This window comes from Nerophis lumbriciformis, linkage group LG35 (genome assembly GCF_033978685.3).
Source record: "Nerophis lumbriciformis linkage group LG35, RoL_Nlum_v2.1, whole genome shotgun sequence".
NCBI classification, from domain to species: domain Eukaryota; kingdom Metazoa; phylum Chordata; class Actinopteri; order Syngnathiformes; family Syngnathidae; genus Nerophis; species Nerophis lumbriciformis.
In genome coordinates this window covers 610,781-626,421 of record NC_084582.2, presented here as the reverse complement: position 1 = coordinate 626,421, position 15,641 = coordinate 610,781, and the positions used below count along the sequence as shown (strand labels likewise).

The 15,641-nt window shown below is 44.3% G+C and overlaps 1 protein-coding gene across 2 annotated transcripts in view; it reads right to left on the bottom strand.

Moving 5' to 3' along the window:
* Positions 1 to 15,641, bottom strand: part of LOC133575360 (BTB/POZ domain-containing protein KCTD16-like) — a 97,942-nt gene that overhangs the window by 68,052 nt on the left and 14,249 nt on the right. Inside the window, exons 3-4 of one of the 2 annotated variants that reach the window (XM_072912324.1) lie at positions 11,770 to 11,886; positions 10,679 to 11,686 (exon numbers count right to left, since the gene is read on the bottom strand). In XM_072912324.1, coding sequence (XP_072768425.1) covers positions 10,679 to 11,474 — 796 coding nt within the window. In that variant the 5' untranslated portion in view covers positions 11,475 to 11,686; positions 11,770 to 11,886. Of the gene's footprint in view, positions 1 to 10,678; positions 11,887 to 15,641 lie in introns of both variants that reach the window. The other variant, XM_061928036.2, reaches the window with a different exon arrangement.

Below are 15,641 nucleotides of genomic sequence, written 5' to 3'. Positions count from 1 at the left end.
GTAGCTATAAATATACTCCCCCCCCCCGCCCCCCAATCTCCCGAATTTGGAGGTCTCAAGGTTGGCAAGTATGCCCTGAGGTAAAATATTTGCCCAGTCCTGGTGTGAATATTGTCCTGTAGCACCAACTACACTCCATTTGTGTGTTTCCATCCCACCACCACCAGTACGGGACGCTCCCGCTCGCTACTCCTCCCAGACCCGATGAACGTTGCTGTCAGATACTTACTTCAATCTATTTTTGCTCCCAGTTCCTCCTGCCTTTTTATTTTTTTTTCCTGCCTCACTTCTCTCTCCCCCATGGCCAGGCCTCATGCAACTTTTACTCACTCATCCCTCCTGCTCATCCGCTCAGACCTCCATCTGCTTGCCTTCCTCTGTTCCTTTTAGCCCAAGTCCTTCTATTCTTTCTTATTCACCGCAAACCGTTCTCTCTTTTCCTTGCCCGCGTCCCGTCCCAATCGTCCAGGACCGTGTCCATGAGAAATGATGTCGTCCAAAGGCGAGGCTACACCCCTCGGATCATAGAAACATCTCACAATCACGTCCTCATTACCTCCATCAAGGTTTTCCTTGCTCAATTCCAAAGGGAAGCAGTCAGAACAATGAGCAAAGTGATTTTTAATTGGCCATATGCTCCAACTGTTCCCTGCAAATAAGCCATATCTGGAGCTAATTCCACCATTTGCTGATGATGAATGATCTCCAAGTAAAAAGCAGTGCTGACGCAAGAGAATGCAGCATCAACAAAGTGATGTTCTTTTTTACTTCTTCTGCGCTGCCCGCTGGTGCTCTATAATTCATCGTCACCGGTGGGCACGGTCGCGTTTACGCGTGACACAAGTGTACTTGAAGTGCAGCAGCCGTGTGACTCCACCCGGCCGTATGGCCCATGGGCAACTTGTACTATTTTCTCTGACCTAAAACCCGGGTTTAAATCGACCACTGTAGGGGAGATGCAAGAGAGACCACAGTAATGCTTCCTGGTGATATGAGGAAACACCATTTTTTTTACTTGCAGCCGTAAGCCACAAAATAGGTACACTTCTGCACTCTAACGTGAGTCGATACAGGAGCTGTACAATGATGTAGTACACCTCCTTGTGGAGTCACACAAGTTCACATGTTTTCATGTATTCCCACCTTCTGGTATTAATCTTTACATCATTAGATTACAGTGTACGGCAGTGACGTGCAGTCACTAGAGGCAGGTGAGGCACCGCCTCATACCAATAATTTAGTACCGGTACCAAAATGTATATCGATACTTTTCTATACTTTTTCAAATAAAGGGAACTACGAAAAATGTCAATATTGGGTTTATTTTAACACTACAATAAACACTCACAGTCCAAAAACAATTTCACATGGTTAAAATATCAATTTAAAGGCATTGAAATGGCATCGACCCTGAAGGGAACCTCTTCCCTGTGCTCCGGCTACGGTCTGCACCGGACCGAACAGCAGGACAGGTGTAACAACTACATTTTTACCTGTCACTTTTTATAACTTATTGTGCAGATCTGAATGCTTATTATTTAAATGTTTACCTAAGTTTGAAGCAAAGGTGGTAATACTAATCGCCACATTTGGCGTGTTTTAAAGCAGCTGTTGTGAGAGTAGCGTATGTGTGTGTGCCCCTTTAAGAATGGCAGTGTGTGGGGTGAGTGACGTGAGTGAGTGAGTGGGCAAGTTAGAAGATGTAGCGCTAGCATGTGCAGGAGTGTCAATAGCATGGTGGATGTCTGGTTGTGCCCTGTGGAAATTATAAATAAAGTGACCAAGTTGTAAGTAATCGACGGCCTCGTCATTCCGACCAAAGAGTGAAAGGTCTCCCCTGCTCTCCTCGACCATGGTCTGGGAGCCGACAAGCAGGAAAGGTGTAAAACAGTACTTGCAACGCGGTGCCTCCCTGTTTAATGACTTCATAAAAGTACTGTGGTTGTCTATCCTAATGTTTTTCATACAATATGTACTATCTAAAAGTTTGTTTTTCTTTCTAAAAGGCATTTTACGTGTTCAAATTGTACTGCTTTGGGCACGTGAAGCACCATTTAGATTGATTTCAAGTCATTTCAACGGGTGATGTTAATTTGAGATACAACTGTTTTAAGTTAAGAGCTCCGTCACAGAATCAATTGAGCTTGCAGGTTGAGGTACTACTGTAATTGTGTCTTGTTGAAAGGCAAATACGCTGAGTAGTGTAGCGCAGCAGAGTCATGGTGTGGTGCTGCATGAATGCTGCAAGCACTGCAGAAGCTGCGGTTCATTGAGAGGAAACAGAGTCCAACAATGTATTGTGGTACCCCGGTTTTCTTTAGTAATCTATTCCATAAAATCAGACTGAATTAACCGAGGCAATTTTCCCCATCCCACCAACACGTCTTCCTATAAGGAAGCAGTGCCTGGGGAGTCTGTGGTGGGCTCTCCTATTTCTGGGGCTGAGGTTGCTGAGGTAGTTAAAAAGCTCCTCGGTGGCAAGGCTCCGGGGGTAGATGCTTAAAGCTCTGGATGCTGTGGGGCTGTCTTGGTTGACAAGACTCTGCGGCATCGCGTGGACATCGGGGGCGGTACCACTGGATTGGCAGACCGGGGTGGTGGTTCCTCTCTTTAAGAAGGGGCACCGGAGGGTGTGTTCTAACTATCGTGGGATCACACTCCTCAGCCTTCCCGGTAAGGTCTATTCAGGTGTACTGGAGAGGAGGCTACGCCAGATAGTCGAACCTCGGATTCAGGAGGAACAGTGTGGTTTTCGTCCTGGTCGTGGAACTGTGGACCAGCTCTATACTCTCGGCAGGGTCCTTGAGGGTGCATGGGAGTTTGCCCAACCAGTCTACATGTGTTTTGTGGACTTGGAGAAGGCATTCGACCGTGTCCCTCGGGAAGTCCTGTGGGGAGTGCTCAGAGAGTATGGGGTATCGGACTGTCTGATTGTGGCAGTCCGCTCCCTGTATGATCAGTGCCAGAGCTTGGTCCGCATTGCCGGCAGTAAGTCGGACACGTTTCCAGTGAGGGTTGGACTCCGCCAAGGCTGCCCTTTGTCACCGATTCTGTTCATAACCTTTATGGACAGAATTTCTAGGCGCAGTCAAGGCGTTGAGGGGATCTGGTTTGGTGGCTGCAGGACTAGGTCTCTGCTTTTTGCAGATGATGTGGTCCTGATGGCTTCATCTGGCCAGGATCTTCAGCTCTCACTGGATCGGTTCGCAGCTGAGTGTGAAGCGACTGGGATGAGAATCAGCACCTCCAAGTCCGAGTCCATGGTTCTCGCCCGGAAAAGGGTCGAGTGCCATCTCCGGGTTGGGGAGGAGATCTTGCCCCAAGTGGAGGAGTTCAAGTACCTTGGAGTCTTGTTCACGAGTGAGGGAAGAGTGAATCGTGAGATCGACAGGCGGATCGGTGCGGCGTCTTCAGTAATGCGGACGCTGTATCGATCCGTTGTGGTGAAGAAGGAGCTGAGCCGGAAGGCAAAGCTCTCAATTTACCGGTCGATCTACGTTCCCATCCTCACCTATGGTCATGAGCTTTGGGTTATGACCGAAAGGACAAGATCACGGGTACAAGCGGCCGAAATGAGTTTCCTCCGCCGGGTGGCGGGGCTCTCCCTTAGAGATAGGGTGAGAAGCTCTGCCATCCGGGAGGAGCTCAAAGTAAAGCCGCTGCTCCTCCACATCGAGAGGAGCCAGATGAGGTGGTTCGGGCATCTGGTCAGGATGCCACCCGAACGCCTCCCTAGGGAGGTGTTTAGGGCACGTCCGACCCGTAGGAGGCCGCGGGGAAGACCCAGGACACGTTGGGAAGACTATGTCTCCCGGCTGGCCTGGGAACGCCTCGGGGTCCCCCGGGAGGAGCTGGATGAAGTGGCTGGGGAGAGGGAAGTCTGGGCTTCCCTGCTTAGACTGCTGCCCCCGCGACCCGACCTCGGATAAGCGGAAGAAGATGGATGGATGGAATTTTTCCCATATGAAATAATGTAAATCCAATTGTCATGATCGATCAAGACTGCATTAGACTGTTGTGTTGAATTCCTGTGTTTAGGTTTCTTCCTATTCAGCGCTTTTATTTTGGTTCCTCTTCCTGTGTTTGGTCTGTCTTACTATGACTTTACTACTGCTTCTGAGCGCTGTTCTCCTCACCTGTCTCCAATTGCCACTCAGGAAGATGTATCTTCCAGTGCACTGCTTCAAATGTTTAATGTTTGTGTTGTGCCTTTTTGTGTTTTTGTCTCACCTAACCTTGTCTTGCCTATAGTTTAGCCTTGCTTTGTCACATTTTTGCTCGCCCGGAATCTACTGCTGTAACCATTCTAATGCTTCATCACTTTTGGTACCTGGTAAGAAAAAACCTTGAACATCACCTGCCTTCTCTGCGACCTGGGATCACACCATGCACAACGGTAACATAACGTATCCGCTCCCCAGACACATCAAAATATCAACACAAAACACATTTTATAGAGATTAATTACAGTTTTAAAATAAAATTAACGCTGCAAGCAGCGAGGGACGGGACCGACTTTGACGGCACATAAAATCCAAACCGGAGCATTAATTAAAACTCTTTGGTCAACTTTTAATCAGAAGGGTTCAATCTCTCTCCTGTGCTAGTTTGAAGCCGACACGACAAACGCGCTCAGAGGAGATAATGTTTGAAAAAAGGTGACCGGTTTTTACAAAACTTTTGTTTTGAAGGGGGAATTGCAAACGTCCTGTTGATTTTTGCTGGGGGTTGTCAATATATGAAATGTAGGTCTAAGTGAGACTTACATAGAGGTTTTTGTTTTATGTCTCTAAGACATTTCTACTGGAAGTTACAGGCAGTTTTGTCTGAGTTTTCTTCCTAGGAGCAGTTGTGTCTGTGTTTTCTTCCTAGGGGGCGCTAGAGCGCAATTTTCAGTTTTGGGGTTGGGTTTTTTATTAGATGGCAATTTTTGCCAGTCCTGATGTGTGTGTCCAGTTTGGTGAGTTTTGAAGCATGTTAAGGGGATCAAATTACAGTTCAAAGAGGCAAAAGTGACCGTTTTTAGTAAACTTTTGTTTTGAAGGGGGAATTGCCAACTTCCTGTTGATTTTTGCTGAAGGATGTCAGTGTATGAAATCTAGGTCTAAGTCAGACCTACATAGAGGTTTTTGTTTCATGTCTCTACGACATTTTTACCGGAAGTTACAGGCAGTTTTGTCTGAGTTTTCTTCCTAGGAGCAGTTGTGTCTGTGTTTTCTTCCTAGGGGGCGCTAGAGCGCAATTTTCAATTTTGAGGTTGGGTTTTTTTTTTTTTATTAGACCGCAATTTTTGCCAGTCCTGATGTGTGTGTCCAGTTTGGTGAGTTTTAAAGCATGTTAAGGGGGTCAAATTACAGCTCAAAGAGGCAAAAGTGACTGTTTTTAGTAGACTTTTGTTTTGAAGGGGGAATTGCCAACTTCCTGTTGATTTTTGCTGAAGGATGTCATTGTATGAAATCTAGGTCTAAGTCAGTTACCGGAAGTTACAAGCAGTTTTGTCTGTGTTTTTTCCTAGGGGGTGCTAGAGCGCAATTTTGAGTTTTGAGATTTGGTTTTTTGATAAGATGGCAATTTTGGCTAGTCCTGATGTGTGTGTCAAATATGGTGAGTTTTGAAGCATGTTAAGGGGGTCAAATTACAGCTAAAAGAGGCGGCGGAATAATAATATTAAAACCTTACAATAACAATAGGGTCCTCTGTCTCAAAGGGACATTGCGGTCTCTAAAAAATAAAAGAGGAAAAATAAAACTTAAAACATGTGTATGCACTTTAGAACCTTTAGCATATCAGTATGTGAAATTAAATTCAAACTAAAAACTGTTTATCAGGATTCTTCTTCCTTGTATTTTCTAAACATCATGAAACATTATTGATAACATAACATATTCAGCAAAATATGTCAACCACAACACAGTTTCTGTTTGTGTCAACTTGATTGATTTGAAATAGACTAAACTAATACCTAAATACCTACAAATCACATTAAATGAACATTCAACATTACTTCTATATTTATTAAAGACTCTTGTCGGACCCCACCTTTGTCCATTGCTACGACTCACTTCTTTAATTCAATAGTGTTTCTCACCTTCTTTATCAAGAATCTATCACTGGCAACCTTCCTTGGCCCCACAGTTCCTTAATTTGCAGTTGTTGTCAATAAAAAAAAAAGAAGCATTTTCAGGCATTCTCTTTGTTAGTTAGGGTCCAATTTCCCCACAACAATATCTACTGTAAGCCCGCACATCTTTGATGTTCATCACAAACTTTGAAGTCAGAAATGCTTGCTACATGCTTATAAAGCAGGCTACTTGTAAATAAAACATACTTGTGGCGAGGACACTCCTGAAGTGGAGGGGAAAGTGTGTGGGGGGAGGGGCGCTTATAAAGTTTGAATATTTTTTTCTGTCATTTATATATGTTACAAATAAAAGATAAAAATGCAATATAATAAGGTTGCTTGAACTAAACATGTCTAAGACTACCTATACCCTCCTATTAGAATTGCAAAATGGTTTGTTCCACCTGGGTATGCAAACTTATCTTCGATCGCTCGACACAGACGTCATAACGTCATCAAAGCTCTCTTTTTATGCATTCACACACGGCACCGACATTTTGGAACAAAGATGATGTGTTGGAAGAAAGGTAGAAAGATAATAACTACATATATGGCAGTATAGGAGAAAGTTATGTACAAGTTTCGCTTTTGTATCTCATTGCCTAGAACTGTGGTGCATTCAAGGACCCTGGATTCAAGTTAAAAAGAGAAGCGTCACAAGGTTTTTAAAACGGGAGACTTAACACCTATACATTTAAGGCGGGGGTCAGCAACCCGCGGCTCTTTAGTGCCCAGAGTAAAACAACTTGCACTGAGCCTAGTCTATAAAATCCGCTACACCTCCCTGATACCGAAGTAGATGTCAAACTACTTCCGCCATAACCACAACACCAGGGGGAGCTCCACTAACCACGTTAAACCCAGATTCCCATCTAACAAAGGTCTTAACTCATTCTCTTTCTATGCCACATCAATGTGGAATGCGCTCCCAACAGGTATAAAAGAAAGGGCATCTCTATCCTCCTTCAGAACCGCAATGAAAGTACAACTCCAGGCAACTTCAACCCTAAACTAACACCCTCCCCGGATTGTTAATAATCAAATGTAAACAATCAAATGTAGATACTTTTCTTATGCCTTCTGATCTCTCTCTCTCGCTCTCTCTCTACGTATGCGATAATGGGGGATATGTCATATGGGTCATCGGGGTATTGTTTTTAATTTTTGAAGCACTTTGCGTTGCATTTCTTTTATGTATGAAAAGCGCTTTATAAATAAAGTTTGATTGATTGATTGATCATCAAAACATGATATAATTGCCTTCCTGAAACATAACAAATGATTATCAGCCCAGCACTAACACTGGACGCCACTGTGGACAATGAGAAGGCGTGTACAAACCCCGTTTCCATACGAGTTGGGAAATTGTGTTAGATGTAAATACAAACGGAATACAATGATTTGCAAATCCTTTTCAACCCATATTCAGTTGAATATGCTACAAAGACAACATATTTGATGTTCAAACTGATACTTTTTTTTTTTTTTGCAAATAATCATTAACTTTACAATTTGATGCCAGCAACACGTGACAAAGAAGTTGGGAAAGGTGGCAATAAATACTGATAAAGTTGAGGAATGCTCATCAAACACTTATTTGGAACATCCCACAGGTGTGCAGGCTAATTGGGAACAGGTGGGTGCCATGATTGGGTATAAAAACAGCTTCCCAAAAAATGCTCAGTCTTTCACAAGAAAGGATGGGGCGAGGTACACCCCTTTGTCCACAACTGCGTGAGCAAATAGTCAAACAGTTTAAGAACAACGTTTCTCAAAGTGCAATTGCAAGAAATTTAGGGATTTCAACATCTACGCTCCATAATATCATCAAAAGGTTCAGAGAATGTGGAGAAATCACTACACGTAAGCGGCATGGCCGGAAACCAACATTGAATGACCGTGACCTTCCATCCCTCAGACGGCACTGTATCAAAAACCGACGTCAATCTCGAAAGGATATCACCACATGGGCTCAGGAACACTTCAGAAAACCACTGTCACTAAATACAGTTGGTCGCTACATCTGTAAGTGCAAGTTAAAGCTCTACTATGCAAAGCGAAAGCCATTTATCAACAACATCCAGAAACGCCGCCGGCTTCTCTGGGCCCGAGATCATCAAAGATGGACTCATGCAAAGTGGAAAAGTGTTCTGTGGTCTGACGAGTCCACATTTCAAATTGTTTTTGGAAATATTCAACATCGTGTCATCCGGACCAAAGGGGAAGCGAACCATCCAGACTGTTATCGACGCAAAGTTGAAAAGCCAGCATCTGTGATGGTATGGGGGTGCATTAGTGCCCAAGGCATGGGTAACTTACACATCTGTGAAGGCGCCATTAATGCTGAAAGGTACATACAGGTTTTGGAACAACATATGCTGCCATCTAAGCACCATCTTTTTCATGGACGCCCCTGCTTATTTCAGCAAGACAATGCCAAGCCACATTCAGCACGTGTTACAACAGCGTGGCTTCGTAAAAAAAAGAGTTCGGGTACTTTCCTGGCCCGCCTGCAGTCCAGACCTGTCTCCCATCGAAAATGTGTGGCGCATTATGAAGCATAAAATACGACAGCGGAGACCCCGGACTGTTGAACGACTGAAGCTCTACATAAAACAAGAATGGGAAAGAATTCCACTTTCAAAGCTTCAATAATTAGTTTCCTCAGTTCCCAATCGTTTATTGGGTGTTGTTAAAAGAAAAGGCCATGTAACACAGTGGTGAACATGCCCTTTCCTAACTACTTTGGCATGGGTTGCAGCCATGAAATTCTAAGTTAATTATTATTTGCAAAAAAAAAAAAAAGTTTATGAGTTTGAACATCAAATATGTTGTCTTTGTAGTGCATTCAACTGGATATGGGTTGAAAATGATTCGCAAATCATTGTATTCCGTTTATATTTACATCTAACACAATTTCCCAACTCATATGGAAACACGGTTTGTATATTACTGTCAGAGGTGGGTAGAGTAGCCAGAAATTGTACTCAAGTAAGAGTACTGTTACTTTAGAGATTTATTACTCAAGTAAAAGTAAGGAGTAGTCACCCAAATATTTACTTGAGTAAAAGTAAAAAGTATGTTGTGAAAAAACTACTCAAGTACCGAGTAACTGATGAGTAACATACACACTCATATCATATATATATATATATATATATATATATATATATATATATATATATATATATATATATATATATATATACTGTATATATATATATACATACATACATATACATTGATATATACAGTATATAATTTATAAGTATTTATTTTGCTGTTTTTGTTTACATGTTAAAGATGTTTTAATGAATATACATGCATGTTTAACATATAGATTCCTTTCTTTCATGAAGACAAGAATATAAGTTGGTGTATTACCTGATTCTGATGACTTGCATTGATTGTAATCAGACAGTAGTGATGATAACGTCCACTTTTTCAAATGGAGGAGAAGAAAAGTTCCTCCTTTCTGTCTAATACCACATGAAAGTGGTTGGTTTTTGGCATCTTATTTGTCCAGCTTCCATATTCGTTTTTATACACTTTACAAGAAATATATTGGCGTCAAACTCCGTAGCTTGCTAGCTTGTTTGCGCTGGCTTTCGGAGACTCTTGTTTTGAAAGCGCAGGCGCGATGGAGCGGCACTTTTATTGTGAAGACAGGAACTGTGCAGTCAGTCTTGAGGCTTTTGACGGGATGTACGGTTGAAATAAAAAAAGTATATTTTTTCCTTCACACTTTTGATTGATTGATTGGAACTTTTATGATTAGATTGCACAGTACAGTACATATTCCGTACAATTGACCACTAAATGGTAACACCCCAATAAGTTTTTCAACTTGTTTAAGTCAGGTCATGTGACCACCTGGCTCTGTTTGATTGGTCCAACGTCACCAGTGACTGCATCTGATTGGTGGAACAAAGTGAAACGTCACCAGTAAGGCAGGCACTTTGAAGGTCTGTCTGACAGACCAAAACAAACAAAGCGTGCATTAACAGATCGATAAAAATTAGTAGCGAGTAGCGAGCTGAATGTAGATAAAAGTAGCGGAGTAAAAGTAGCGTTCCTTCTCTATAAATATACTTAAGTAAAAGTAAAAGTATGTTGCATTAAAACTACTCTTAGAAGTACAATTTATCCCAAAAGTTACTCAAGTAGATGTAACGGAGTAAATGTAGCGCGTTACTACCCACCTCTGGTTGTAAGTAAAAAAAAAAAGGTCAAAGACAAAGCTATTCGGTTTCTTGTGAGTATATACACTTCACTGCCGATGTGGGGGGGCGCCACCTAAAATCTTGCCTAGGGCGCCAGATTGGTTAGGGCCGGGCCTGCTTTGTAGCATATTCAACTGAATATGGGTTGAAAAGGATTTGCAAATCATTGTATTCCGTCACAATTTCCCAACTCATATGGAAACACGGTTTGTATATTACTGTATGGTATTTTCAGTGACAGAGCAGGAAGAGGCTAGGAGCAGCGGTTGGATGTCATGTGAAGCACACCATCACTCGATCATTGACATTCTGCATGTGTGTGTGCTTGACTCACGGTAGAAGATGTACTGCGCATAATTGGACCAGAGCCTGTCGTCCGTGTAATTTCCCGCGGAGGAGGACGTCAGGGAGGAGTTGCAGGCCACGATGTGAAAGCCGCTCTCGGACAGCATGTCAAAAGCCCTCTCCAGGTGCTTGAACTTGAGGTGGAACCTGCACGTGTACCGGTCCAGAGGTCGGTCCGCGTCCCTGTTCTCGTTGAGCGCGTCCCCGAACACCTCCTTGGCCAGACCGATCCTGCTGCTGATGAAGATCCTCGGCAACTTCCTCGCCCGGCAGGGGTCGGAGTCGCCTTCCTTGCCCCCGGTCGGGCCCTTGAGGGACACGGTGATGTATCCGTACCTCCTGTCCGGAGAGTAATACCGGTGCTCGCTCCCCTGCGCGGACGCATCGTCCAAATCGCTGTGGTCGTCTGGAAAGACTTTGGACTCCTCAGACGATAAAAGTTTGGCCAAATCCGGCAGCTGGAAGTAGTCCGCTTCTCGTTTCAACCTCCCTCTCTCGGGGAAGTGGTCCGGGAGGACGACCTGTTTGTCCCTCAGATAATCCAACACGTACCGGAACAAAAAGCCATCCCTGTCGATGAAATAGCGTCCCCTAAAGTCCCGGGACAGGTCGTTCGAGGAGCCCTTTTTATTGGAGAACAACTTCCCGAGTAGGGAATTGGGGAAGGCGGTCAAGGTGCCGTGGCGCGTGTAGTACACCTGCCCGCCCACGTTCAGCTCCAACACGTCCGACGACGGCGGGCTCTGCTGCACGGAGCCCGGCTGCGTTTTGCAGTTTTCGCTCATCGTCTCCACTTGAATCGTGCGTTTTGCGATGCGAGTCCTCAACGGCGTCAGCGTCCCGCAGCCGGTAAAGCGACCCCAAAAGGTCAATCCTTCAAAGACCCGTGTGCGTAAATGCGCATCCTTTGTGAACACGATCGATTATCGTAACCTCATTGTGTTAGGCGCATCCACCGCGATGATTTAGGTGAAAACATAACCCCGTCTTGCATTCTCTAAAACACAAGTTAAAAAAAACAACCTGACAAATCCCCCCCTTTTTTTTAACTCACGGTCCAAGATCAGTGCGTAAAAGTACCTTTTTGCTGAAGCTGCTCCTATAGAAGTGGATGCAAGTGGGACTCCGGTACGCACCCACATCCCTTCAAAGTGCTGAATGCGGCCGGCAGTCGGTTTAAGATCATGTTGGTCCAAGCTGTGAAAGAGAGAGAACGAGAGAGAGACAGAGGGAGAGGGAGAGAATGGTCCAATAATGTCTTACATCATCTTAAAGACAAATGACATGTGCATGACGTGAGGCAAAACAAATAAATACCAAAAAAAAAAAATCTAATCCAGCTATTGCTGCCATGCAGGAATGACGGCCAATGCAGTGTTATCATCCACTTTGACACATTTTAATCCCTTCACAGACTTTCTCCCATATTTACATGAGAGAGAGAGAGAGAGAGAGAGAGAGAGAGAGAGAGAGAGAGAGAGCGAGAGAGAGAGAGAGAGAGAGAGAGAGAGAGTGGGAGTGGGGTTAAGATGGGCGAGGACCCCACGACTCCATCACCAGTGCAACTATGAGGGACCACATGCACATACTTGCCAACCTTGAGACCTCCGATTTCGGGAGGTGGGGGTGAAAGGGGGGGCGGTTAAGATATATATATATAAAAAATACTTGACTTTCAGTGAATTCTAGCTATATATATATATATATATATATATGTGTATTAGAGAACCGCGGTTTGCGGGCACAACCGCGGAGTCCGTGGATTATCCGCGGATCGGGCGGATGAAATTTAAAAAAATTAGATTTTATCCGCGGGTCGGGTCGGGTCGGGTCTGGCGGTTGAAATTAAAAAAAATTAGATTTTAAGTAGATTCAGGCGGGTGGCAGTTAAACCAATTGGGAAATATACAGGTAAAAGCCAGTAAATTAGAATATTTTGAAAAACTTGATTTATTTCAGTAATTGCATTCAAAAGGTGTAACTTGTACATTATATTTATTCATTGCACACAGACTGATGCATTCAAATGTTTATTTCATTTAATTTTGATGATTTGAAGTGGCAACAAATGAAAATCCAAAATTCCGTGTGTCACAAAATTAGAATATTACTTAAGGCTAATACAAAAAAGGGATTTTTAGAAATGTTGGCCAACTGAAAAGTATGAAAATGAAAAATATGAGCATGTACAATACTCAATACTTGGTTGGAGCTCCTTTTGCCTCAATTACTGCGTTAATGCGGCGTGGCATGGAGTCGATGAGTTTCTGGCACTGCTCAGGTGTTATGAGAGCCCAGGTTGCTCTGATAGTGGCCTTCAACTCTTCTGCGTTTTTGGGTCTGGCATTCTGCATCTTCCTTTTCACAATACCCCACAGATTTTCTATGGGGCTAAGGTCAGGGGAGTTGGCGGGCCAATTTAGAACAGAAATACCATGGTCCGTAAACCAGGCACGGGTAGATTTTGCGCTGTGTGCAGGCGCCAAGTCCTGTTGGAACTTGAAATCTCCATCTCCATAGAGCAGGTCAGCAGCAGGAAGCATGAAGTGCTCTAAAACTTGCTGGTAGACGGCTGCGTTGACCCTGGATCTCAGGAAACAGAGTGGACCGACACCAGCAGATGACATGGCACCCCAAACCATCACCCAACCATGCAAATTTTGCATTTCCTTTGGAAATCGAGGTCCCAGAGTCTGGAGGAAGACAGGAGAGGCACAGGATCCACGTTGCCTGAAGTCTAGTGTAAAGTTTCCACCATCAGTGATGGTTTGGGGTGCCATGTCATCTGCTGGTGTCGGTCCACTCTGTTTCCTGAGATCCAGGGTCAACGCAACATTTCTAAAAATCCCTTTTTTGTATTAGCCTTAAGTAATATTCTAATTTTGTGACACACGGAATTTTGGATTTTCATTTGTTGCCACTTCAAATCATCAAAATTAAATGAAATAAACATTTGAATGCATCAGTCTGTGTGCAATGAATAAATATAATGTACAAGTTACACCTTTTGAATGCAATTACTGAAATAAATCAAGTTTTTCAAAATATTCTAATTTACTGGCTTTTACCTGTATATACATAGTTAAATGTTGTTACCCACATACGAAAAACGAGCAGGCACCTGCAGCATATGCCACAACAGAAGAAAAAAAAAAAAGAGATGGACACTTTTACGGAGCGGAGAAGGCCCCCGACGCCTCGCCGGGGTCCGGGTCCGGGACCGAGGCCCCTTCCCCCGAGAGAGCCCCACCGGGAGCCGTAGCTGAGGCGATCCGCGAGAAGGGCCCGACGCACGTCCAGGGTCACCACCGCGCCCACCGCACGACACCCCGCCTCGTCCGCCTTCGCCGCGGCCGGCGTCACGCGCAGCAGGTAAGCAGCTCACCTGCCCGCCACCCCCGTGGCCGGGGGCTCGTAACAGAGGTCACTCCGCGCGCTCCGCCCGCGCAGCTTACCTGCCCGCCACCCCTGTTGCCGGGGGCGCGTAACAGGGGTCACTCCGCGCGCAGTGCGCTCACGAAAGGGGTGGGGCTCACCCTGGTTGATATAGACAGCAGCTAGGACGGTGGCCATGGACGTCGGAACCCGCTAAGGAGTGTGTAACAACCCACCTGCCGAATCAACTAGCCCTGAAAATGGATGGCGCTGGAGCGTTGGGCCCATACCCGGCCGTCGCCGGCAGCGAGACGCGCTTGGAGGTGCGCTCAGCGCGGCTCCCATATGATTGCGCACTATGGTGTGCGTCTGGGTCGTGACAGCGTGGCACGCGAATGTCTGTGCTGCATTGGATCAGTCTCCTTTCTTTAACAGGCAAAAGCTTTATAACCTCACTAATGCCTTGCATCGTCTATATTAGATATATAACAACGGGCGGGTGCGGGCGGGTGCGGTTCTGATCAAATGTTACATCGGGTGGATGGCGGATGGTTGACGACTTTCTGATGCGGTTGCGGATGAAATAATTGCCTATCCGCGCATCTCTACTAGCTATATATATATATATATGTATACATATATATATATACATATATATATAAATAAATAAAAGAAATACTTGAATTTCAGTGTTCATTTATTTACACATATACACACACATAACACTCATCTACTCATTGTTGAGTTAAGGGTTGAATTGTCCGTCCGTGTTCTGTTCTCTCTCACTATTTCAAAACACACACATTATACAAATATACATTATAAAATCAATAAGAAAACGGGAGCTCTAATTTGGGAGTCTGAATTAGGATCAGAAGTTCCTATATAAACATTGCGCACTCACGTCGCCTTTTTGTATTGATTACTGCATCTGTGCACTGGGTTCATTCACAAATACAAACTACAACTCACAAACACTTTAGAGTTAGGCTCCACCATCAGAATGTGTACTTAAACTTATAAAGATCACATGGATATTATTCAGTGAGTTGATTCACCAAAACTAACCTGTTATACAGGAGGAAAAAGCACACAGGACGTTTTAATTGTTCACAGACTGGTCGCGCTCATCAGAATGACAAGACACTTCCGGTCTGCAGGTGATAGCATTCAATTGGGAAGAAACGCCCTACTGCCCCCTACTGACCAATGTGAATACTGATAAATGTGTAATGACAGCTCCAAAAACGAATTCAAACCACAAAATAAAATAAATAAATCAACACAAAAATGTGACACATTATGGGTGGGTCACATATGCATGTACAGTAGATGGCAGTATTGTCCTGTTTAAAAGTGTCACAACATTGCTGTTTAGGGCAGACGAACTGCTTTACGGTAGACGCTGTTGTTGTGTGTTGTTAGCGCGGGGAGGACGTTAATGAAACTGCCTAACAATAAACACACATAAGAAACCAAGAACTCGCCCTCCATCATTAGCTGTTTAAATTGTGGGAAAGCGGACGTGAGAACAGGCTGTCAACACGTCACTCAGCTCCGCATGAATTTCGGGAGAT